Here is a 24,613-nt window from a genome sequence, read left to right on the forward strand (position 1 = left end):
CTGGCACCCATCTTCTTCCCTCCGCTCCCCCCATAGTCTGGCATCTCTGTCTTCTTCCCTGCCAGTGTCTTCTCCCCACTCTCTCTTCCCCATTTCCTTTCCTTCTCCCTCCACAAATGCTTTCAGTGTCCTTCCCCCCACCCCGTCTTCCCCATGGCCTTTCAGCGTCCTTCTTCACCCCTTTGTCTTCCCATGTGCTTTCAGCGTCCTTCTCCCCCCCGTCTTCCCCATGTCCTGTCAGCGTCCTTCTCCCCCTTCTGTCTTCCACAAATGCTTTCAGTGTCCTTCCCCCCACCCCGTCTTCCCCATGGCCTTTCAGCGTCCTTCTTCACCCCTTTGTCTTCCCCAGTGCTTTCAGCGTCCTTCTCCCCCCTCCTTCTCCCCCGCCCCGGGTGCAGCACAGCCGGCCAGGTCCCCTTACTTTTGTGGTGCTTCCGCGACCGACAGACTGACAACAGCCCCGGTCTGACAAACCTCCCTGCCCTTAACCGCGAATCTAAATTTCCTTCTTACAGCTGCTGTAAGAAGGTAATTTAGATTCGCGGTTAAGGGCAGGGAGGTTTGTCAGACCAGGGCTGTTGTCGGTCGGTCGGGTTAGCGCCACAAAAGTAAGGGGACCTGGCCGTCTGTGCTGCACACGGGGCGGGGCGGACCGCCCCCTCCCTTGGTAGCCACTCGAGCCGCGAGGCTACTCCTCCTTACCTACCCTGCCTGCAGTACAGAGCCGAACGGAAGTCTTCCCGACGTCAGCCCTCCCTCCCTCCGACGTCAGCGCTGACGTCGGGAAGACTTCCGTTCGGCTCTGTGCTACAAGCAGAGCAGGTAGGGAGAAAAGCCGCGCGACTTAGTACATCCAGCCCCGCAGGAACCCCGCGACCCTCGGAGGCGTCCCCACGGGATTCCCGTGACCCATGCAGCTCTCTATTGCGGACCTTCCCGCGTGCCAGCTGCAAGGCCTTCGCGTGCCACAGCTAGCACGCGTGCCATAGGTTCGCCATCGCTGCTCTAGGCCATCTACATATACATTTTTTTCAGAACTCGCAAAGACGCAACTTTATGAGATGCTTTAGTTCTTGTTTCCAGACGGTTCCACACTGAATCCGGTGGGGAGGTCCTTTCACTTTGACTTATTTTTTTATTCATTTTACGTTGCCTTTTTATTGCTATGGCATTCTGTTTTTGTTTTCAGTCAACATGCTCACCAGGTTAGGTTCCACAGCTGGCCTCGTTGCCTTTTATATTCCCCTTTTTTAAACTGATTTAATTTTTATACATTATACATATTATTATATATTATATAAGATATTTGTTTCATTTACAGCTGTTTCATTTACAACTCTTATCTAGGATTACTTTCATGATTACACGCCTAGTGGTTTAGCTTTTATGATAGCCCGGCACGAGGTAGATTCATATAGAATCCTTTTTATAACACAATGGGGTTCTTTTATTAAGGTGTGCTAACCGATTTAGCACATGCTAAATTCTAAGACATCCATCACATTCCTATGGGCATCTTGGTATTTACCACCTCTTTTATTAAACTGCGCTAGCAGTTTTTAGCGCAGAGAGCCGCGCCAAATGGCCTGCGCTGCTCCCGACGCTCATAGGAACTCTATGAGCGTCGGGAGCAGCACGGGCCATTTAGCACAGCTCTCTGCGCTAGAAACTGCTAGTGCAATTTAATAGAAGGGGCCCTTAGTGCGCAGTAATCTTTAGAGTGCGCTAAATCGGTTAGCACACCTTAATAAAAGGACCTCAATGTTCCTTGTTTCGGAATAATTGTTGTCCCTTTATTCAATTGTTTTTCTTGCAGCTGACCTCCTCTTTTTAAGATGCCATGCAGTGGTTTGGGAGGGTTTCACTTTTTCAGTTTTCATTTTGATTCTTTCTTTAGTCACAATTTCATTGTCTTCCTCAAAAATAGCATGGGGTTTGAAGTTGGAATAATGCATGTTGTCAAACATCAGGAAGAATGTCATGTGTCAGAAGTTGAAACATGCATATTGTCAGATGTTAGAGAATATTTGTTGCTAATAAAGAGTGTTTTGAAGACCAGGCATGCTCTGCTCCTTTCCTTTGGATTTTGCTGGTATTTGTGCAGAGGTGATTGTCTCCACTGTGGTTTCAAATATGAACTCTGCCCAGGGCCTTCGTCTACAAATTTGGGAGAACTTTTGGCATACACTCTCTCCTAAGGCATGTAGTAGATTGTTAAATTTATAATGGCTTGTTTGATTGTGAGAATGAGGAGTGCTTGGAGGTGAGGTTGGGTATGGGGAAAAGGGGATTGTTGTTTCTATGAATAGCAGATGTACCTCCTAGATTGCACTGAAGGTTTTCAAGATGGCGTAAATTTTTGTTATGATAAGAGTATGATGTATCAGTTGTTGATTGCTTTCCACTTAGAGTTTATCTTATGGCTCCAGAAAAAGGAGGATGGATTGAGACATCTGGGTTTTACTTCCATTGAAAGCAATGGAAATAAAACCCAGATGTCTCTATCCATCCTCCTTTTTCTGGAGCCATATGGTAACCCTATTTCCACTTTAATAAACAAGATTTAAACATAAATGGCAGGTTAAGACACAAGGACCTCCAGAGGTAATTTCTAGAAAAAAAAACCCCAATTCTTATATCTTCTTATGGCTGGATATTTTAACTTGGAGGTTGACAATCCTCAAAAAGTCACAGAAAATAGCCTTTTTTTTGTCTGATGAAGGTTCTTGATTAGAGAATGACATGGGTAAAAAATTTATCACCATTCCCGCCCCATCCTCATGAGCTCGTCCCCATCCCTGCCCCTTTCTCGCCCTGCAAACTGTCAGATCCCATCCGCACAAGCCTCAAATAGTTATGATTTTATACTGAACTTATTTTATTAAAGTATAAAAAGAAACAATATTCTGTACAATTGTCATTTTATAAACACAAATAATACAGAGAAAGGATCAACAAAATCCCTGTCTCCCCTCCCTTTCACAAATATCCCCTCCACTATTGTGAAAACTGAACAAACCAAATTACTACAGAATGCTACATAGAAAAATCAAGCTAACAGAATACTTTAGTCATACATGGCAGGAATAGTGTTAGGGGAGTGCAACTAGGGCAACTGCTCCCTGGTCAGAGAGAGAGAGAGAGCCCTAAGCCAGCTGGAAGTTAAAGAAGTACAGCCTGGACTTTGCGGTCCCCAGTTATGTCTAATACCAGCTCTAGCAGGATACATATTTCAAATCTGAAATATTCTTATCACAAAATATAAAATAAAATTTATTTTTTTTCTACCTTTTGTTGTCTGGTAATTTTATTCTTCAAATCACATTGGTCTCAGGCTTTGGTTTTGAGTTCCTTCTGTCTTCATCATGGCATGGCTGGACTCCTATCGCTGATGGTTCACACTGAGAGCACCCTTTACATTGTTATAATCACACGATTTTGTATGTGAGCTGTGAGTAAAGTTTATGTCCCTGAGCGTCCTCCGAATGAACCTTGATGTGACTAGGTCTGCCTGCGGTATACAAGAATAAAGTTATTATTATTATTATTGTGTTATTGTTATATGTAATTTCCAGACACGTATCAGGTCATGACATGAGCCTAATTTTTTCTTCAAGCTCATTACCTATTTTGACTCTAGGAGTATCTTCTTCTCCAGTCTTTTGGACTGTCCCTAACCCCTGTATCTGTACTAATAAAAAATCTGCTAAATAACCAGGACTGCTGACATTCTTCAACTTGAGGATCTAGAATCTGTTTCATCAGAATTACCACCAGACTTTCTGACTTTATCCCTAGGTGCTCAGATGGACTCAAAAAATTCAACCCGATCTTCAGCCCTGGACAGATTAGGCCCTGACAGAAATGTACCTTTACAAGCAATGAGCTCATATCCCCAGTTTCACCTTGTTAAAAGATAAGTAAGACAAGCCAAGAAGAAATGATACAAGAACTGGCTTTCATCTTTATTTCTTTGGTGGAAACATTCCTTCCATATATCTTGCACAATTTTGACATAATTGAATTAAATTGGAAAAATATAATCTTTTAACCCAAATATAATCTTTTGGCCTGAACAATCTATTCAAATTGTCTTTTTTAATTTAACAAAATTTATAATTTTCTTATCAAAACATCTAAATCAGGGATTCTTAATGTGTCCTCACACACACCTAGCCTGTCAGGTTTTCAGGATATCTACAATGAATAAGCATGAAATAAATTTGCATGCACTACCTCTATTGCATACAAATTTATTTCATGCATATTCACTGTGGGCATCCTGAAAACCCATGTGGCTAGGCATGTCCCATAGACTGGGTTCAGAACCACTGATCTAACTGCAGTACAACAAAATATACATAAAATCAACCAAATTAATAAAACAAAGACATGTTGCAATGTTCAGTTCTTCTGGTTGTGTTTGTCATTCTCTGAATTTCATTCTCCTGACTCTTTTTTGATAATTTTTGACAACTAAAGTTAGCACACTTTGATACAGTCTGCACTCATCAGTGGTTTCAGAGACAATCACAGTGTTAGCTGTCAGATATTTGCAGAACATGATGTATGTAGTAGTAACTCTGATCTCTGTAGGAAGTGAGTTCCAAACATTTGCAATCTGATAGTTAAGAGACTTGCAGTGAGATTTTTTGTATTTTATATCCATCATAATTGGGAATGATACAAATTATACTTGTAGAGTCAATCGGTTTGAATTGCGGTGACCTTCAGATCTGCCTAATATTTCAGTGAATCTTGGGACGCTATCAGGACCATCTCCATTTTTAGAGTTTTAAATGCTATATAGTATAACTTAAAAGCAATCCGTTTTTCCAGTGGGAGCCAGTGTAACTCCATAAGGAGCAGTGTGACATGATTGAATCTTGATATGTAGAATACGAGTCTTGCACTGTTTTGTATCGGCTTGATTTTTTTTCATTGATTTCACTGAGATTCCCAAGAGTAGTGCATTATAGTAGTCCAGTGAGGACAGGATAGTACTCTATACTGTTGATGGAAAAAATAGGGTTTGGTTCTTCTTAACTTCTGTAGAGTAGCAAAAGATTTCTAGACTGAATTGTTAACATAATCTTCAAAGCTCAGTGAGCTGTCCAGGATGACCCCTAGAATTTTGGAAGATTTTTCAACATTGAGGCTAACCCCATTTGCTAGACTAATAGTGGGTGGGATTAGGTGCATGTGTTGCTTGTCCATCCCTGAGCAAAGTACAAGCTCATATTTCCATGAAGACATACAGCCAAAACACAACAGTTTACAACAAGGAGGGGTCCATCCTAATCAAACTGTCCAAGATTATTTTCCTGATGAAGGGAAGGAACTGCTGGAATAATACAGTAAAATCCCAATTATCTAGTACTCAAGCAATTGGCACTCTCACCCAACCGGCAAAAAACTTATCCTCCCTCCAGCCCCCAAAGCAGCTTTGTCAGTGGTCCTAACCTGACAAACCCCCTCCATCCATCCCTCCCTCCAGCTCCTAAAGCAGTGGCGATCCTGAACAGAAACCCCTTTTCCATTCCTTTCTATAGCCCCCGAAGCAGCAGCCGGCAGTGGTCCTGACCCGCCAATCCCCCTCCCTCCCCCTCTCCCTTACTTACCTGAAGCAGCAGTAGTGGCGGTCCTGACCCGCCAACTCACCCCAAAGCAGCAGCAGCGGTCCTAACCCGCCAACCCCCCTCTCTCACTTACCTGAATCAGCAGAGTCAGCACTGTAAACAGGCTGCTCATGGCCAGCCCTGACAAGACCTTTCCTAGGGCCCTACCCAGGACTGGCTGTAAGCAGACTGTTTACAGCACTGCCTCTGCTAACTGGTTACCACTGCTGCTTCGGGTAAGTGAGGGAGTCCAGGACCTGCATGGAGGGAGGAAGAAAGGGAAGACCCAGAAGGAGGAGGTGCACTAGAAGTATGTGTGGTTAGGGGTCCAGCAGGGTGAAGGGGAGGGGAGATTGATGCTGGACCCATAAGTGGGGTGTGGGGTGAGAAAGTGAACCAGATCAGAAAGGAAGGTGAGAAGGGAGGAACAGATGCTGGACCTACAATGGTGGGGGGATGATAGAGGAAGAGAGTGAGGTGGGAAGGCTGACAAAACTATTTTTAGAGTAATGCTCAAGCAACCAGAAACTACAGTTAGCCAGCATCTACTAATCACCATGGGTGCTGGATAACTGACAGTTTATTGATCCCAACAATCAATATTAGGAGAAGAGATCTTGCCCCACATGAGGGCTGACGGACAAAAGAACAGAGCAGTCCTCCTGTGGATAGGCAACCTGCTGGAAGACAGGCAGTCAGGTCCAGCTGGGTAAGGAGGAAATTTGGCCACCAGTCCTTCATTCACTGGAGTAGCGCAAATTAAAGAGCCAACTTTTACGCCACCCACTTGATGTCAGACACCAAGATCTTGCACCACAAGAGGGCCAACAGACAAAAGAACAGAGCAGTGTTCCTCTAGAAAGACAAACTGCCTGAAGGCAGGCAGCTGGGTCAAGTTTCAAGTTTAATAAAATTTTGATTAAAACGCATTATCACAAATTCAATGCGATGAACAAATTTTTTAAAAAGGGATTTTTAAAAAGTGAAAAGTTGGACTCATGGAGGGAGAGAGAGAGAGAGATGTTGGTTGAGGGAGGGAAAGAGGGCCGGAGGAGAGGAAGCATGCAGGAGGAAGAGAGAAAGAAATGTTGGACTGGGAGGGGGCCAGAAAAGAGGAAGGGAGGGGAGATGTTGGACTACAGGGGACAGAAAGGAGGAAGGGAGAGAAAAATGTTACACTGAGGAGAGGGGATGAGAGAAGACTCAAGGAAGAGAGAGATGGCAGACTAGGGAATGGAAGGGAAGGAAGGGGACTCTGGTAGCGCTATAGAAATAATTAATAATTATAGTAGTAGTAGAGAGAGATGCCAGACTGTGGGAAGGGGGGAAAGGAAGATGTCAGACTATGGAAATGGGGAGGGAAAAGTAGATTTTGAGAAGAAAGCAGAAAAATGGAAAAAAGTTCAATGTTAAAAGTATATGCCAAAGATGGATGGATGCAAGGCAGAAATTGAAGGAGAGAAAAACAGTGAATGGATAAGAAGACCCTAGAAACATAATTGAGAGAGTATCAAAAAAAGAAAAAAAAACCTCTCTCACAAATGTGTAATGTCACCCAAAGAGAGAAAGTCAATGTGTTAATAGTGTAATTTCAAGGAATGAAAGACCCTTGCAGCCTCTTTTACAAAGCCACGCTAGCGGCTGAGCTGTGCTAATGGCCCCAAAGCCCATAGAGATTTAAAGGTCTTCGGAGCTGTTGCTGCGCGGCTTTGTAAAAGAGGCCATTGGTCTTGAAAACCTAATTCATTATTTATTTTTTTACATTATTTAAATCTTTTTTTAATATATTAACAACTTAATTCATTGTGTGCAAAATATGAAGTGAAAACATCACTGAAATTTTAAAACATACATCCACATTTTCATAATGTTCTAAAAGGCACTTAACTTTTTGTTGGAATGGTGCAAAGAAACCCAAAGTAGTCCTTATAAAGATTAGCTGTGTAGTCCTTCAATCAATCTGTTGATCCAATCCTTTTAGGCCAATTCAGTCCTTTAATCAATTAATTTGTCCAGTCTTTTTTGGTCCAATCTTTAAAGTTTAATCCTTGATCCAATCTTTTAAAGTCTAGTTCTTAATCCAATCTTTAAAGATTGGATTAAGGACTAGGGGCCAGATTCACTAAAGATAGCAATTCAATCTCTGTTGGCCGATTTCTGGCCTATTTTGAAACAACGATTAATTCACTATCTTTGCTGCATGCAAAGGATTTGCATGGAAGTACAAATCATTTGCATGCAAACTCTTTGACTCAATCGCTCAGCTCTGATTGGCTCAGATGCCTCAGGCCCCTCCCAAGGAAGAAGCCCGAGGCGCTTGAGCCAATCAGGGCCTTAGGTCCCTCCCCTTGCATCACACGATGCACCGGAGCGGGGCCTAAGGCCTCATAAACATTGCGGGAGGCATTGGAGCAGGAGGGATTGAGCACCCCTCCTACTGCATTACAGGTACGGAGAGGGGGGTGGGGAGGGGACCAGAATGGGGAATTGGCATCCCTCCTGCTGTTTGTTTGGGGGGTACATCAGGTTTTTTCAGATGGTAGGAGGGAGTGGGAACCTTCCTGCCTTAGAGGCGGGCATCAGTACGGGGGCGGGCATCGGCACGGGTAGCGGGGGGGGGGGTTAAAACCACGGGCTGGCAATGCGTTTTGCAGAATATATAAAAAAGGAAGAACTCCTTTTTTATGTATTCTGCAAAAGCACATTGCCAACCTGTGGTTTTAAAGGGCAGGAGAGTCGATAAGAAGTGAAGCGACTGGTCCTCTGCAGTCGCTTCACTTCAGATCGGCAAGCCCAATCGGTCTTCCTTCTGTTTAGTGAATCGCTGCCTTTCTACTTTGCATGCCGTTTCCCCTCATTTGCATGTGCGGATCGGATCAGGTCAGAGGTTGATCAGTACACAGGTTACTGAATCGGGTCAGAGGGAAATCGGATCACAAAGGGGTTGCAAACCGATCGGTACACGATCGGTTTGCTTAGTGAATCTAGCCCTAAATGGACTGAACTTTAAATATTGGATTAAGGACTAGAACGGACTGTACTTTAAAGATTGGATTAAGGACTAGACTTTAAAGATTGGATTAAAAAGATATTTAAAAGATTGGATCAATGATTAAACTTTAAAGATTGGACCAAAAAAGATTGGACAAATTAATTGATTAAAGAACTGAATTGGCCTAAAAGGATCGGATCAACAGATTGATTGAAGGACTATACAGCTGATCTTTATAAGGACTTCTTTGGGTTTCTTTGCACCATTCCAACATAACGTTAAGTGCCTTTTGGAATATTATGAATATGTGGATGTATGTTTTAAAATTTCAGTGATGTTTTCACTTCATATTTTTGCACACAATGAATTAAAAGTTGTTAATATATTAAAAAAAGATTTAAATAATGTAAAAAATAAATAATGAATTAGGTTTTCAAGACCAAGGGTCTTTTATTCCTTTAAATTACACTATTAACACATTTACTTTCTCTCTTTGTTTGAATAACATAATTAAGAGCACAGACAGAAGGAAGTGCAACCAGAAACTGGGAAAAGATGATTAGAAAAATAAAATCACCAGACAACAAAAGTAGGGAAAATTATTTTATTTTCATTATAGTGATTGAAATGTGTCAGTTTTTAGAATTTATATCTGATGTGTATATTGTGTGTGTATATGGAAAATAAATGGACAAAATTGCATTACAATTAGTAATGGGATGGGGTCTAGGGCAAAGCTTGTACCTATTAGCTGTGCTTTATACTGATACTATACCAATTTTAAAATAGTCCCTTAAAATAGCCTATATTGTACACTAACAGAGACTTCCTATGCTAAGAAAAAAAAAACCTATCCCTAAAACTCCCTTGCTAAGTGATCAAGTACTTTAAATACATAAAATAAGTTCATGATCTTATCTATTTAGCTTTAGTATTTCCTTTTCCCAAGTTTGTAAGCAATTTCCCAGCAAAGTCCTACCAGTGAAAATCTCTCTGTCTATGGAAGTCCTCTCACAGATCATTTATTACATCACTTCCTGTCCACAGCTGGGTTGGCTGATAGAGAAAGAAGAAGATGGCTGGTAATAAATGAAACTGAATCCCTAACTATTAGCCATCCATCAGGGCCATTCTAAAAAGAGGCAATAATTGCAAACCCTTCCATAGGACTCCCTCCTCTCTCTTCCCTGATTCAGGGCTACAGTTAGACCATGTCATTTTCAGAAAGCATCTAGCTTTCCTTGGCATAAAAAAAGAGGAACTATTGTTGCAGATTTGGGGAACAAATATGTTATGTTCTGGAAGGATCTGCAATATGTGTCCTTTGGCTGAGGCTGTCACTATAATAATTGTGCAACATGAGGAGATGGTTCAAAATTATTTTGTAGTAAATTATAAACTATGAAGAGCAAATATGAGAATGCCAGTTATGTTATCTACAAAAAGGAGCAAGAGCTCAGGACTGAATAGTCTGTCCTGAAAAAATCAAGCCAGTTGGTCAGTCAAATATCAATTATTACACTGGCACAGAGACTTCAATTTAGAATTAAGGTCAGAGTGCAGCTTGGCTTCATTTTAAGCTTCATATTGTCCTGAGAATGCACAAGAACACTTTTAATTGGAAGATCATGAGCCCTGAATTCATGACAGACCCCCAACTGCTTCAGTATGTTGAGAATAATGCTCTCTAGCCCTTCTCTAAAGAGTGAAGAAGATAGGTGCCTACTGGTATACTTGAACCAGTGGAGAGCAGAAACTACTTAGGTGATTTATTTTACAATATAGATAAGATATTTTACATCATGTCTGCAGGAGATTTAGAGAAAGAGAAAAGAAGATTGCAGAACATTCTAGCAACTGGAAAGGACATACCAGAACCAAAGCGAGAACCACGAAAGCCTGCTCCCACTGAAGAAGAGGTGCCAGAGATAGATAGATTTGATGAACGTAAGTTGAGGGCATCAGGACTTTGGGGTTTTCATGGCAGTTTGAGACAAATGAGAGACAGGGATCTGCAACATATGACCTGCAGCAATGATAGCAGACCACCAGATGATAACAAATTAGTAGTAGTATAAAGGCTTTAACCCAAATACAAAATCACAATATCTGACATGGCCACATTTTGCCCACAAGGCTGCATCAGGAACAACTGTTGACCAAACATAAAACAATCAAATCTATAAATTAATTAATAAAATCAATATCATTCATATTACATTACATTGGTGTCTTCTATCCCGCCAATATCTTTCAGTTCTAGGCGGTTTACAACAAAAATTGGCCTGGGCATTTCCAGGGAGAATACATGGTTAATAGATGTTGTATGTGTCGGGATCTGTGGAGGGTCGATCAGGTTTAGTTAGATCATTTGATAAATTTCTTGAAAACTCGGGTAGATTACAACTTGTCTCACAGGCATTTGCCCTTCCAATTTTTGCCCCCTTTATAATTCCTTTGCTGCATTGGAGCATTCTGATGCTGAGTAAAAGAAGTACTGAGGTGGAGCCAAGACAAGGAATGTAACTCAGTCCAAAGGACATCCTCAAAAGAATTACAGATCAGCACAAAGCAAAAAATGCTTATTGCTAGGAGACTCCATTAAAAAGAGGCATTAACTTAGGAGCCACAGTTCAAGGAGCCCAATCTAGTGAAATGCCTTCCAGGGTCCTCGGTTACCAGAAGTACCAACCAAATACTGAATATGGTCAGAGAAGACAGTAAGGATTTTCATATTGATATTGTAATCCACCTGGGGACAAATGACCTGGCCAACAATAGCAAGTTTGTACCACAGAGAGCACTCCAGAAGCTTGGGGAGGGCCTTAAGTCTATTGTTCAGACTGTAGTTTTTTCTGAAGTTATTCCTACATATGAAAAGGGAGAGGAAAGACTACGTAAAACAAAGAAGTTCAATAAGGGCTAGATTCACTAAGCAAACCGATCGGTTTGTGACCTGATTTTACTCCAGCCCGATTCACTTACCTCTATGCCAATCCGATTCCAATCCATGCATGCAAATTAGGGAAATGGCATGCAAAGTAGGCAGGGACGCGATTCACTAAAGACATTTTTGAAACCGACTGGGCCGGCTAATCAACACAAGAAGCAACTGCTGGGGACCAGTCGCAAACATCCTTTCCTATTGACCTTGGGCCTGAAATCCCAGCCCTGCAGCCCATCTCTGCCACTCTGCTCTCTGTCCCTTGCAGTCGAGCCCTGCTCTTGCCGCCTCTCCTGCTCTCTGCTGCCCTTCCCCGCAGTGTGAGCCTGTGGTTTTAAAGTGGGACTGCACTGCGGGGAAGAGCGGCAGAGAGCAGGAGAATCAAAAATTGCCTGCTTTTAAAGAGGCTGCTGCCGCCGGGGATCGCAGCAAACACTCAAGATGCATTTGCAATTAATGAATAAAAGGGCTGAGAAGGTATTGACTACCTAGAAGTCTATCAGAGAAGGGTTTTGCTGTTAAAAGGGATTGCCCTTCAACAGCAGGAGAGTCGGGGCCAGTAGGCACAGCAAACGTCCCTTCCAGTCGAGTCCTGCTCTTGCCACCCTTCCCCACAGTGCGAGCCCATGGTTTTAAAGCAGGGCTGCACTGCAGGGAAGGGCGGCAGAGAGCAGGAGAATCAAAAATTACCTGCATTTAAACACCAGGGATTGCCCTTCCAGAGCAGGAGAGTCAGGGCCAGTAACCCCCCCTCAGCAAAAACGAACACCAAACGCATGCGCAGACCATCTACAGTATTAATTTGCTGCTCACTATTCTGCATTAATGTTCCTGTCAGTGCCTGAGTACTGATTGGCTAATGCATTGATGAAAAAAAATAAAAAAGACTGCCACCCTTCCTCCAATGTACCCCTGATGGGGACCTGTTTTCCGCCCCCCCAGGCTGGTAGACAAGACCAACCCTGAAGCAGGGCAGGGAAGACCCCCCTCCTGACCCCACTCACAATTGGCCCTGGTAGTCCAGTGGACCCTGATTGCACCCCAAACCTAGACAAAACCCTTGTGGTCCAGTGGGGGGGCTGGATCGAGTCAGACCCCCTCCCCCCATCTTGGATTCTTCCTTGGTGACCTAAGGTAGTTCTGGCCCACCCCCACAAAGCCTGATGGAAGGAAGAGGAATAGGCATCCTTCCCTCCTGAGCATAATATCATAAGATTTGCCGCTGCTGGGTCAGACCAGTGGTCTATCCTGCCCAGCAGTCAGATCCATCTGGTACATTCTGGAATGCACTGGGCAGGGTCTAAATACCAAATAAGGGAAAAACTCCCTTATTTTGTAGTTAGGCCTCACCCAGTGTACCCCATCTGCAGGATCTGCGGCAGCAGGAGATGACATTTTAGGAAGGGCTCTCCTGCTGCAGCTAGAAGGGGAGGTTACCACTGGTACTACAGTGGGTGGGCGGGGTGAAGCTGTAGACCAGGTTTGGCAGATGTAAACAGAGCGAGGCAGCACTATAGGGTAGAGATATAGACAGCATAGGGCAAGCCTCAAATCTCCCACATGGGAGGTTTGTCCCCTTGGCAGCTCTGCAAGCTAGCTAGAAAAAAGTCAGCTTCAGCAGTTCACACAGGACCTGAAAAATCACAAGAAATAGTTTGGACTTCACCAGCCTGAAAGAAAACATACAACCACTGGATACTTTAACTATTGTGCCTCTTGCAGACAGTGGAAGAAAGGAAAAACTTATTTGGATGCACTACTTCAGAAAAAAGGAAGGAAGGTATTTCTTAAATTTAAACTTAGTGGGGACACGTCTATCCCAATTCCACTTGCCTCTCTGGTAATTTTTTATATGAAACAGAAAAATCTTTTATACCTATCTATCTTGCTCTAGTGCAGGGGTAGGGAACTCCGGTCCTCGAGAGCCGTATTTCCCCAATGAATATGCATTGAAAGCAGTGCATGCAGATCTCATGCATATTCATTGGGGAAATCCTGAAAACCCGACTGGATACGGCTCTCGAGGACCAGAGTTCCCTACCCCTGCTCTGGTGGATCAGTGTCCCAGAACCCTGTTATTAAAAATTCCATAATAAAAATCAACAAAGTTATTAATCAAGAGATATTGATTCGCCTCCTGGAACTGCTAAAAATCACTACTTAAACCATTCAAACAACACTAAAAATGCAAAAAAAAAAAAAGCATTCCAGGATTCATTTTATGCGTTCCAGTGACATCTATTTATTGATTGTTTTTTGTCTAGTCAACAGATGTCCCCAACACAGCCTTGTAGGCAAAACATGGCCACATCAAGCATTGTAATTTTATTTGTGCATTTAAGTCTTTATACTACTAGTGCTATGTGATCGTCTGGTGGTCTGTTGTCATTGATGCTGGTGAGAGTACTGCAGTTTTCCATACTGTCTGGCTAGGACACTGGTGGTGCGTTTGTGAGAAAATTCATGTGCACGACATAGCACCAATAGCCACTGTGTCTGTTCCCTAACTCTAGGCTTCTCCTTCTATCTCACCAGTGGTGAATGAAATCCGGGAGAGACAGGAGTTCCTGGCTGACATGGAAGCTTTGGGACAAGGAAAGAGCTATCGAACAATCATCCAAACACAGATCTCCCAGGTAAGTTCTGCATGTAGTAGCATTTATAGGTGCATGTGGCAAAGATAGAAGGATGGCAAGGGACCAGAAACTACAGGGAGAGGATGTAATCAGAGCATCTGACTTTCAGCAAAAGTGAATTCTTTCTAGGTTTCACATGCACAGCCTTCATTAAATGAATTCTAAAATTGTAAAGAACAAATGCATGGGTATCGGTCACATTGCTGCTGCATAAAAAGGAGCAGGAGGTTCTATATTAAAACTTTGATAACTGTATTAAAGGGAGAGCTCTTACTTTTTCCTTCTCAATTATTTGCTGACCAGACACTCCTGAAAAAGGCACAGACTGACTCAGAAAGATCAACTTGTTTAGTTCTATTATAACCAATGCTAACAAGTCTAGAATTCCATAGCATCCCTCTAGATCAGTGGTCTCAAACTCAAACACTTTGCGGGGCCACATTTTGGATTTTGTAGGTACTTGGAGGGCCGCAGAAAAAATAGTTAATGTCTTATTAAAGAAATGACAATTTTGCATGAGGTTAAACTCTTTATAGTTTATAAAACTTTCCTTTAACAGTTAAAAGGAAAGATATATCAATAATAATAAAACGCTAGAGTGCGCATGCGCTCTCGAAAATTTGTGAGGTGTGGCGCCGTGAGGTGTGCTTCTGTGGCAACATTCTAACCTCATGGCGCATGCGGGGGCTGAAGGCGCACGACTGCTCTCTCCCTGTCCTCGGTGCGTCACCGCCCGCCCTCACTCGCCGCTGCCTCTCACTCGCTGCCTGCCCGCATCCTCGCCGTGTCACCTCACTCGCCGCCGCCGCCACTGATCCTCCTCTTCAGAGCAGCCTGCGATCATGGCCGGCTTTAAAGAACCTCGCAGGCTGCTCTCCAACCTCAGTAGCACGCTCCCTCTGACGCACGGGATCGCGTCAGAGGAAACGTGCTACCAAGTTGGAGAGCGGCCTGCTAGGTTTGCTAAAGCCGGCCACCAAGATCGCAGGCTGCTTTGAAGAGGAGCAGGCCAGAAGACGCCGGGATGGAGGGGAGGGTAAGAAGGGGATCAATACTGGGAGCCAGGGGGAGAGGGAAAGGGAAAGGGGGCTGCTTTGGGAGGGAGGTGTGTTGGGGCCAGCTTTGCTCTGGGAGGAGACAGAAGGGGCCATGGAGAGATAGGGAGAGGGAAAGGGGGCTACTTTGGGGGGGAGGTGTGCTGGGGACAGACAGCTTTGCTCTGGGGGGGAAGACAGAAGGGGCCATGGAGAAAGAGGGAGAGGGAAAGGGGGCTGCTTTGGGGGGGAGGGGTGTGCTGGGGGGAGACAGAAGGGGCCATGGAGAGATAGGGGGAGGTGTGCTGGGGACAGACAGCTTTGCTCGGGGGGGGGGAGACAGGATACAGACAGCGGCCAAGGAGAGAGAGATAAAGAAACACAGACAGACAGACAGACACATCTATTCTAGCACCCGTTAATGTAACGGGCTTAAAGACTAGTAAACTATAAAGAGTTTTACCTCATGCAAAATTGTCATTTCTTTAATAAGACATTAACTATTTTTTCTGCGGCCCTCCAAGTGCTCTATTTTTTCTGCAGCCCTCACATTTAAAGTTTAATATCTTTTCTTTCTCAAAACTGGCACATTTCAATCACTAAATTTAAAATAAAATCATTTTCCTACCTTTGTTTGGTAATTTCATCAGTCTCTGACTATGCATCCAATATTTCTTCTCTTCTTTCAGCCTCCTGTATGCTTCCTCTCCTCCAGACCTCATTCCCTTTCCCAACTTTTTCTTTCTTTCTCTATGTCTGTCTTTCTTTGATTCTGTGTCCCATTTTTTGCTTTGTTTCTGGCTCCCTGTCCCCCCCTTCTTTCTTTCTTCCTTCCTTCCTGCCCTCCCCCACGCCACCGCCGCCGGGGAATAGGCTGCTGCCACTGCCGCCATCGGGAACAGGCCAAGATCTCCCTCTTTCTCTTCTCCACGGGGCCAACCAACTCTCGCCGCCCGGCGTCAATTCTAACGTTGGAAAGGACGATTGGCTAGCCAGAACGTCCTCTCAATGTCAGAATTGATGTCGGGCGGCGAGAGTTGGTCGGCCCTGAAGAGAAGCAGGGAGATCAAATAACACGGTGCCGGCCTGAGAAGGGAAGGGAAGCAGGTTGGGCACCACTGCTCTAGACGAGCCGCACTCTAGGGAGAACAGTGGACCGCCCCCCCCCTTGGTACGCCACTGGAGCAGCAGCGTGTCTGGCCGGCTCTTCCGTGGATAGCGCAAGGAGCCGCCAACCCGCGGCTTTGAACGGAATGAGCCGGCCAGACACACTGCTGCTCCAAAAGGAAGATAATGATCCAGTCCAGACCGCGGGCTGCAAATAAAATCTGGAGAGCCACATGCGGCCCAAGGGCCGCGTGTTTGAGACCACTGCTCTAGATCGATGCACAGATGGGTTATGTGCTCTGACCAGCAGGTGCAGATAGAGAACCTCTGAATTCTGAGTTGGCTATAACCATGCGCAGTCCCCAGAAACCAGTAGTTCTCAGTCTCCAGCACATGGTGGATGTGATAGGCTGTTCAGTCCCAGTCAGGTATTGAGGTGTTCGCTCATCACCTCTCGCCTAGACTATTGCAACCTACTTCTCATTGGTCTTCCGCTTAACCATTTGTCCTTCCTTCAATCCATTCAGCATACTGCTGCATGACTTATAATCCACCAGAGTCACTATGCTCACATTATCCCTCTCAAGTCATTTCACTGGCTCCCCTTCCACTTCTGTATACAGTTCAAACTCCTCTTATTGACCAACAAGTGTATTCACTCTTTAGCTTCTCAATATCTCTCCTCAATATCTCTCCTCTCTTGTCTCTCCTTACATTCCTCCCCAGGAACTCCATTCATCATGCAAATCTCTCTTATCTGTACCCTTCTCTTCTACTGCCAGTCCCAGACTATGCACTTTCTCTCTTACTGCATCATATGCCTGGAATAAACTGCTTGAATCAGTACATCAAGCTCCATCCCTGGAACTATTCAAATCCAGAGTAAAAGCCCACCTCTTCAAGAATGCATTTAGCACATATCTCCCTCACTCTGAGTCTAAGCACATCGAGTAACTCCCTAAGCCCCTACTTGTCCTGTTTTCTGTTAATTTAGATTGAAAGCTCTACTGAGCAGAGACCATCTCTTAAATATGTATGTGTTTTCCATGATTTTGTCTCACCAGTTTGCTTGACTTCTTTGAAGGTGTAAATAAGCATATGGATAAAGGCGAGCTGGTTAATGTAATGTATCTAGCTTTTGACAAAAGTTCCTCATGAGAGTCTGAGAAAAGTCATGGGATGGGAGGCAATGTTCAATTGTGGATTAAGAATTGGTTATTGGACAGAAAACAGATGGTAGGTTTAAATGGCCGTTTTTCTCAATGGAAGAGGGTAAATAGTAGTGTGCCGCAGGGATCTGTACTGGGACCAGTGCAGTTTAACTTACTTATAAATGATCTGGAAACTGGAACTATGAGTGAGGTGATTAAATTTGCAGATGACACTAAACTGTTGAAAGTTGTTAAAACGCATGTGGACTGTGAAAAACTGCAGGAAAAACTTAATAAATTGGAAGACTGGGCGTCCAAATGGCAGATGAAATTTAATGTGGAGAAATGCAAAGTGATGCACATTTGGAAGAATAATCCAAAACATCGTTACCGGATGCTAGGGTCCACCTTGGGGGGCAGCATTCAAGAAAAAGATCTGGGTATCATCGTAGACAATACATTGAAACCTTCCGCCCAGTGTGTGGCAGCTGCCAAAAAAGCAAACAAGATGCTAGGAATTACTAGAAAAGGGATGGTAAACAAGACTAAGAATGTTATAATGCTTCTGTATCACTCAACAGTGCAACCTCCCCTTGAGCATTGCGTTCAGTTCTGGTCTCCTTATCTCAAAAAAAGATACAGTGACACTAGAAAAGGTTAAAAAAGAGTGACCAAGATGATAAAGGGGATGAAATTCCTCTTGTATGGGGAAAGACTAAAGAGGTTAGGGTTTTTCAGCTTGGCAAAGAGACGGCTGAGGGGAGATATGACTTAAGTCTACAAAATCCTGAAGGTATAGAATGGGTATAAGTGGATCAATTTTTTACTGCATCAAAATTCACAAAGACTAGGGAACATTCGATGAAGCTACAGAGTAATACTTTTAAAACCAAAAGGAGGAAATATTTTTTCACTCAGAGAATAGTCGAGCTCTGGAATGTGTTGCCAGCGGATGTGGTGAGAGCAGTTAATGTAGCTGGCTTTAATAAAGGTTTGGAAAGTTCCTGGAGGAAAAGTCCATAGTCTGCTGTTGAGACAGACATGGGGGAAGCCACTGCTTGCCCTGGATCGGTGGCATGGAATGCTGCTACTATTTGGATTTTTGCCAGGTACTTGTGATTTGGATTGGCCTCCGTGAAGCGGGATACTGGGCTAGATTGACTATTGGTCTGACTTAGTAAGGCTATTATGTTCTTATACAGTGCTTCTTATGCCTGTCAGCGCTATAGAAACGTTAAATAGTTGTAGTAGTAGGCCTATTGGGGTTAGGTTCTTCACCGTTTTGAAAAAAAAGAGGCTCCCTCTCAGGGCTGGTCGTTTTATGTGCTGGACAGATTTTGAGGCCTGAAGGGGGGTCTCATTCACCCCAGGCATGTCACACATGGGTGGCTAGATCCCTCCATGTCCCCTTTTAGGGCCAGGGCCAGTGTCTGTAATCCTTGGTTGAGCTCCTTTACTGTGAGGTAGATAACCAGTCTTGAGTGCAAGTGGGGTCTGCTTTGATACATTTTTTTAAAAAAGGGGAAAAAGAAGCTATGGGTTCTTGTTCTGCCTTGCTTGGGATCCGCCTGTTGTTCTTGGTGAGGTGCAGTCTGTCCCTAGCCTATTTTCTGGTACAATTGGGTGCTAGTGTGTCATTGCAGGGATTACCTTGGGGGCCTCCTCTTCACCCCTTCTGCCTCCTTCTTTTCCTCCTTTTCCTCTACCCCCCCCCCCCCCCCCCAAGTGCTCCCAAATGGAGACAGGTTCCTCTGAGGAGGCTTTGGAAGAGACAGATGATGCTTCTATGGTCAGGCAGGTGGATAGGTTGCTTTTAAGGAGGAGGACTCTTTGGTAAGCATGTTCTCTGGGATGAATTGCAGAAACCTAGCAATCAGGAGTCTTCTATTTTGTGGTTTGAGGATGCCAAGTCAGCCCCGCGTATGTGGATCCTTTGCTGAAGGTGATTCATAAGTTTTTGTGGCCCTTTCCTATGCATCAGGACATCCATGAAGTTATTCAGGTGTAGTGAAATTCTCTTGATGCTCCTTTTAGGGAGGAAATATCTATGATCCATTTGTATCCTAACCCAGAGCAGGATATGGAGGTACTCCGGTGGTTAACAAGGTGGTTTATGCAGTCACTTAGAGAAATACAGTGCCAGTGGATGATGGAATAGTCTTTCAGGATCCTCAGCACCTTAGGATGGAGGCTTTACTTAAGCAGAATTTTGATGTTCAGGCAGCTATCTGCAGTGATCTGGTTGTTAGGGCTTGTTTCAGATAATCTGAGCACGTGTTGAACAGGGCTTTGGATGCTCTAGCTTTGGCAGATCAGGAAGTAGTGAAGCTTGAGACTGTGTCTTCCTTTTTGTGTGATGCCCTGTATAATCTTCTTAGGGCATCAACCAAATCTATGGCCTTCATTGTTGTGGCCAGAAGATCCTTGTGGTTGCACAGCTGGTTGGTGGATGCGGCCTCTAAGTTGAGGCTGGGTAAGCTTTCCTGTTGTTCTCTGTTGTTTGGCAAGGAATTGCTTAAGCTTGTCAGGAGTATAGGGGAGTCTAAAGTTCCCCAGCTCCCAGAGGACAGACCAAATACAACTGGAAGTGATTCTTCGGGTAGAGGCTCTTTTCTTTTTTTTTTTTTCTTTTTTTTTTTTAAATGTTTAAGTTTTTTATTGATTTTTTTTCATTTAACAACAAGTGTCATAAATTTTCATACAATTATCTTAATAATACACTTGATATTTCTATAATGTATTTTATACATAACATTTCTTATCTTATATTTCTTATGATTTTATACATCATATAACTGTAATTATATAGATTATATATATATAATTATGTAGAGGCTCTTTTCGAGGGTCTTGGAAATGTAGACCGGGCAGAGGTGGCAGCAGCCAGTGCAATAGATATTTTCAGTACACTCGGTCCTTTTGTGGAGGCCATCATGAGGGTCAGGACTTATGGCCCATCCTCTTCCCTGCTTGAGTGGGGGGTCCAGCCTTGAGGAATGGTTTGAAATTTGGCAACTAAGATTTAATGATAAGAAATGCAAGGTCATGCATTTGAGCTGCAAAAATCATAGGGAACAGTACATTTTAGGTGGTGAAGAACTTTTGTGCATTAAAGAAGAGCGGGACTTGTATGTGATTATATGTGATGATCAGGTGGCCAAACAAATTGAGCAGGCAATGGCGAAAGCTAGAAGGATGCTTGAGTACATAAGGAGATGAATGGCAAGTAGGGAAAAGAAGGTATTGATTCCCCTGTATAATACTCTGGTGAAACCTAATTTAGAATATTGTGTACAATTTTGGAGATATAAACAGGATGGAGTCGGTCCAGAAGAAGGCTACTAAAATGGTCAGTGGTCTACATCATATGGCAGTTTCTCTCGAGCCAGGGCACACAAAAGGTAGTGGCCACAGCTTGAGGCACCTGGAAGTATGCGGACGTCACCGTGATGTTGTCACACGCATGCATGACATCATCACGTCGACGTCCGCGCATCTGCAGAGACCCTCCAGATGGGCCCTAAGATACCAGTGGGGGTGCCAGCAGCGAAGAGGGCTGAAGAGAAGGAGAGATGCTGGCGCTGGCTGATTGCCTACAGCAGTGTTACTCAAATATTTCAAGCTAAATACCCCCTAAGTCTAACAAATATCAACTGAGTACCCCCAACACAGACTGCCCAAGCTCCGCCCTAGACCCAACCAAGCTCTGCCCCAGACCCCAGACCCTGGTCCCCTTTACTAATTGTAATGCAATTTTTTCCATTCATTTTTCATATATACACAATATACACAGCAGGTATAAATTCTCAAAACTGACACATTTCAATCACTATATTGAAAATAAAATCATTTCCCCTACCTTTGTTGTCTGATGATTTTATTTTTCTGTGCTCTTATCTGTTTTCAGGATCTTTTTATCCATTGACTGTTTTTCTCTCCTTCACTTTCTGCATCCATCTTTGGTATTAACTTAACATTCATTTTTTCTGATTTCTTCTCAAAATCTACTTTTCCATATCTTCTCATCCCTTCCTATCTCTCCTTCCCTCCCCATTTCCATGATCTAACATCTCTCTCCTTCCCTCCCTCCTCCCAGTGGTCCGACATCTCTCTCCTTCCTTTCTCCCCTTCCCAGTCTGGCATTTCTCTCCTCTCCTTCCCATAATCTGGCATCTCTATCTACTACTGCTATTATTTCTATAGCGCTACCAGATTCCCCTCCTTCCCTTCCATTCCCTGGTCTGGTATCTCTCCCTTCCTCTAGTCATCTCTCCTCCCCCCCAGTGAAACATTTCTCTCTCCATTCCTCCTTTCTACCCCCTGCAGTGCATCTCCCCTCCCTCCTTTCTGGCTCCCCTCCCAGTCTAACATTACTCCCTCCTTTCCACCAGTCCAACATTTCTTTTTCTCTTCCTCCTGTATGCTTCTTCTTCTCCTTCCCCAACCAACATCTCTCTCTTTCTTCCTCCATGAGTCCAACTTTTTACTCTGCCCTCTCCCCCTTCCCCCGAGTATGACATTTCTCCTTCCCTCCTTTCTGACCTCTCCATCTCTCCCTCTCCATGAGTCCAACACTTTCTGCCTCCTGCATGCTTTCTCTTTCTCCTCTTCCCTCAAGTGACATCCCTCCTTCCCACCCCCAACCCAACATGCTCTCTCCCCATATACCATTTCTCCCTCTCCTCCACCCTTCTTGCAACAATTTTCTTTCCTTCCCTCCCCCCAACCCCACTCACAACTAATATGCTTCTCCCCATGCACCATCTCATCCTCCCCTCCAGTGTGTAGCACATTTTCTTTCCCTTCCCTCTTCTACCTTCCCTTTTCCTCCCCCTGTCCAGCAGCCCTCTCCTCATGTCCAGCAGTACCCGTTCTCCCTTCCCTCCTCCCCCTTTCCCCTGTCCAGCAGTACCTCTCATCCCTTCTCTTTCCCTCCTCCTCATGTCCAGAAGTACCCTTCTCCCTTCCCTTTCCATCCTCCCCCTTCTCCACATCCAGCAGAGCCTCATCTCCCTTCCCTTTCCCTCCACCCCCCCCTAGCAGCAGCTCACTGTGTGCTTTTAACTTCCCCACACAGCTTCCGCTAACATTATTTTAGCCGCAATTTCATGAGGCAGCCTCAGGGCCTTTGCTAGGCCAGCCCACCTCTGATGAAAGAGGAAGTTGCATCATCAAAGCGGGCCAGCCTAGCACAGACCCCAAGGCTGCCTGATGAAACCATGTCTAAACTAATGCTAGCGGCAGCTGTGTGGGGAAGTTAAAAGCACACTGAGCTGCCGCTGCTGGTCTGGGGATAGGGAGAGAAGACAAGGAAGGCAGAAGTCCCAGGAGATATGCAGGAAGTTGGGAGACATACAGCGCCGGCGCCATACCACATGTTGAGAATCTCTGGCCCTACAGGACATGCCTCTCGTTCTGTAACACCACTCAAAATTCAATGAAAAATCCAAAAAAATAAAGCTGTGAGCTCCAATACCACAAACAAAATCAAACATAAAGGGGAGTAACAAAGTTAAATATAATGAGATTTCTTCTCAAATTGTGAGGAAAGATATTTTCAATAAACAAGTACAATATTATGGCAATTCAAATAAAGCAGGAAAATTATTAGCAAATTTTCTTAAAGCAAAGAAAAGAAAATCTAAGATTATTGCAATTAAAGATATACAAGGTAACACACATACCAACACAAAAGATATTATAACACAATTTCTTGATTTTTACAAGGAATTATACACTTCTAATTCTTATAAAAATAAAGAACAAGACGGATTAACTTTCTTAAATTCTTTTATTGGACTGAATATTCCGGATCATATAAAAGGAAGTTTAGAAGAACCTATATCTTTAAAAGAAATAGAAACAGCATTGAAGTCTCTTAGAGTTGGATCCGCTCCAGGTGGAGATGGTTATACTGTTGAATTTTATAAATCATTCCAAAATATCATATTACCATATCTGTTAAATTTGTTTCAATATCAAATAAAGAATGAAAATATATCTGGTACTATGGCAGAATCGATAATTATAGTCTTACCAAAACCAAACAAAGATCCTACTCTGGTTTCAAATTACAGGCCTATTTCATTATTAAATGTGGATAATAAATTAATGGCTAAAGTATTAGCATTAAGATTGGCAAAAGCTCTTCCTTTCATTATTGATGTACATCAAACAGGATTTATTGCTAAAAGACATTCATCAGACAATACTAGACTTGCATTCCACTCATTAAATTTAGCAAAAAATATAAATGATCCAGTTTTTTAAATTTCTTTAGATGCAGAAAAAGCTTTTGATAGAGTGGAATGGAATTTTATATATCAAGCTTTACATTGGTTTGGTATAGGATCCGGTTTTATTAAAATGATTCAGACATTGTATAGCTCTCCTGGAGCAAGATTATATATTAACAATAATTTATCAACTAAATTCAACTTGCATAGGGGAGTTAGCCAAGGATGCCCTTTGTCTCCATTACTTTTTGATGTTGTCCTAGAACTTTTATTAATTGCAATAAAAAAAACTAGGGAAATAAAGGGAATCTCATTTACCAGTTTTGAATTTAAATTATCTGCATATGCAGATGATATATTATTATATTTAAGAGAACCGGAAATTACTATTCCATGTATGCTTAATTTAATAGAAAAATACGGTACATTTTCTGGATATAAAATTAATTGGAATAAATCTGAAATCCTCCCAATTAATGTTCATTGTACCAAAGGATTATTTGATCCATATTCATTTATTTGGAAAGAGGATGGAATAAAATACTTAGGAATTATGATCAAAAATACAATTGAAGACAAAGTCAAAGAGAATGAAAAACTTTTATTGAAAAAAATAACAGAAATGTGTGAGCAATGGAATCCATTACATCTTTCTTGGTGGGGAAGAATTCAAACAATTAAAATGATGATATTGCCTGTGGTTTGTTACCAAATGAGTATGATTCCAATATTTTTTCAGGGGTCATTTTATAAAAAACTTAACAATATTCTTACAAAATTTGTTTGGTGTGGGAAAAGACCAAGAATCGCTTTAGTATCATTACAAAGACCAATTATGGAAGGGGGGGTAAATTTTCCAAATTTTTATAGGTATCATCAAGCCTATATTTTAAGA

The 24,613-nt window shown here is 43.1% G+C and overlaps 1 protein-coding gene across 2 annotated transcripts in view; it reads left to right on the plus strand.

The window, feature by feature from the left end:
* The window catches only part of C2H22orf23 (chromosome 2 C22orf23 homolog), a 69,504-nt gene that overhangs the window by 39,939 nt on the left and 4,952 nt on the right, over positions 1–24,613 (plus strand). For both annotated transcript variants that reach the window (XM_033933846.1, XM_033933847.1), the window contains exons 5-6: positions 10,423–10,557; positions 14,090–14,190. In XM_033933846.1, coding sequence (XP_033789737.1) covers positions 10,423–10,557; positions 14,090–14,190 — 236 coding nt within the window. The remainder of the gene's footprint in view (positions 1–10,422; positions 10,558–14,089; positions 14,191–24,613) is intronic.

The sequence above is a fragment of the Geotrypetes seraphini genome, chromosome 2 (assembly GCF_902459505.1).
Source record: "Geotrypetes seraphini chromosome 2, aGeoSer1.1, whole genome shotgun sequence".
Lineage (NCBI taxonomy): Eukaryota > Metazoa > Chordata > Amphibia > Gymnophiona > Dermophiidae > Geotrypetes > Geotrypetes seraphini.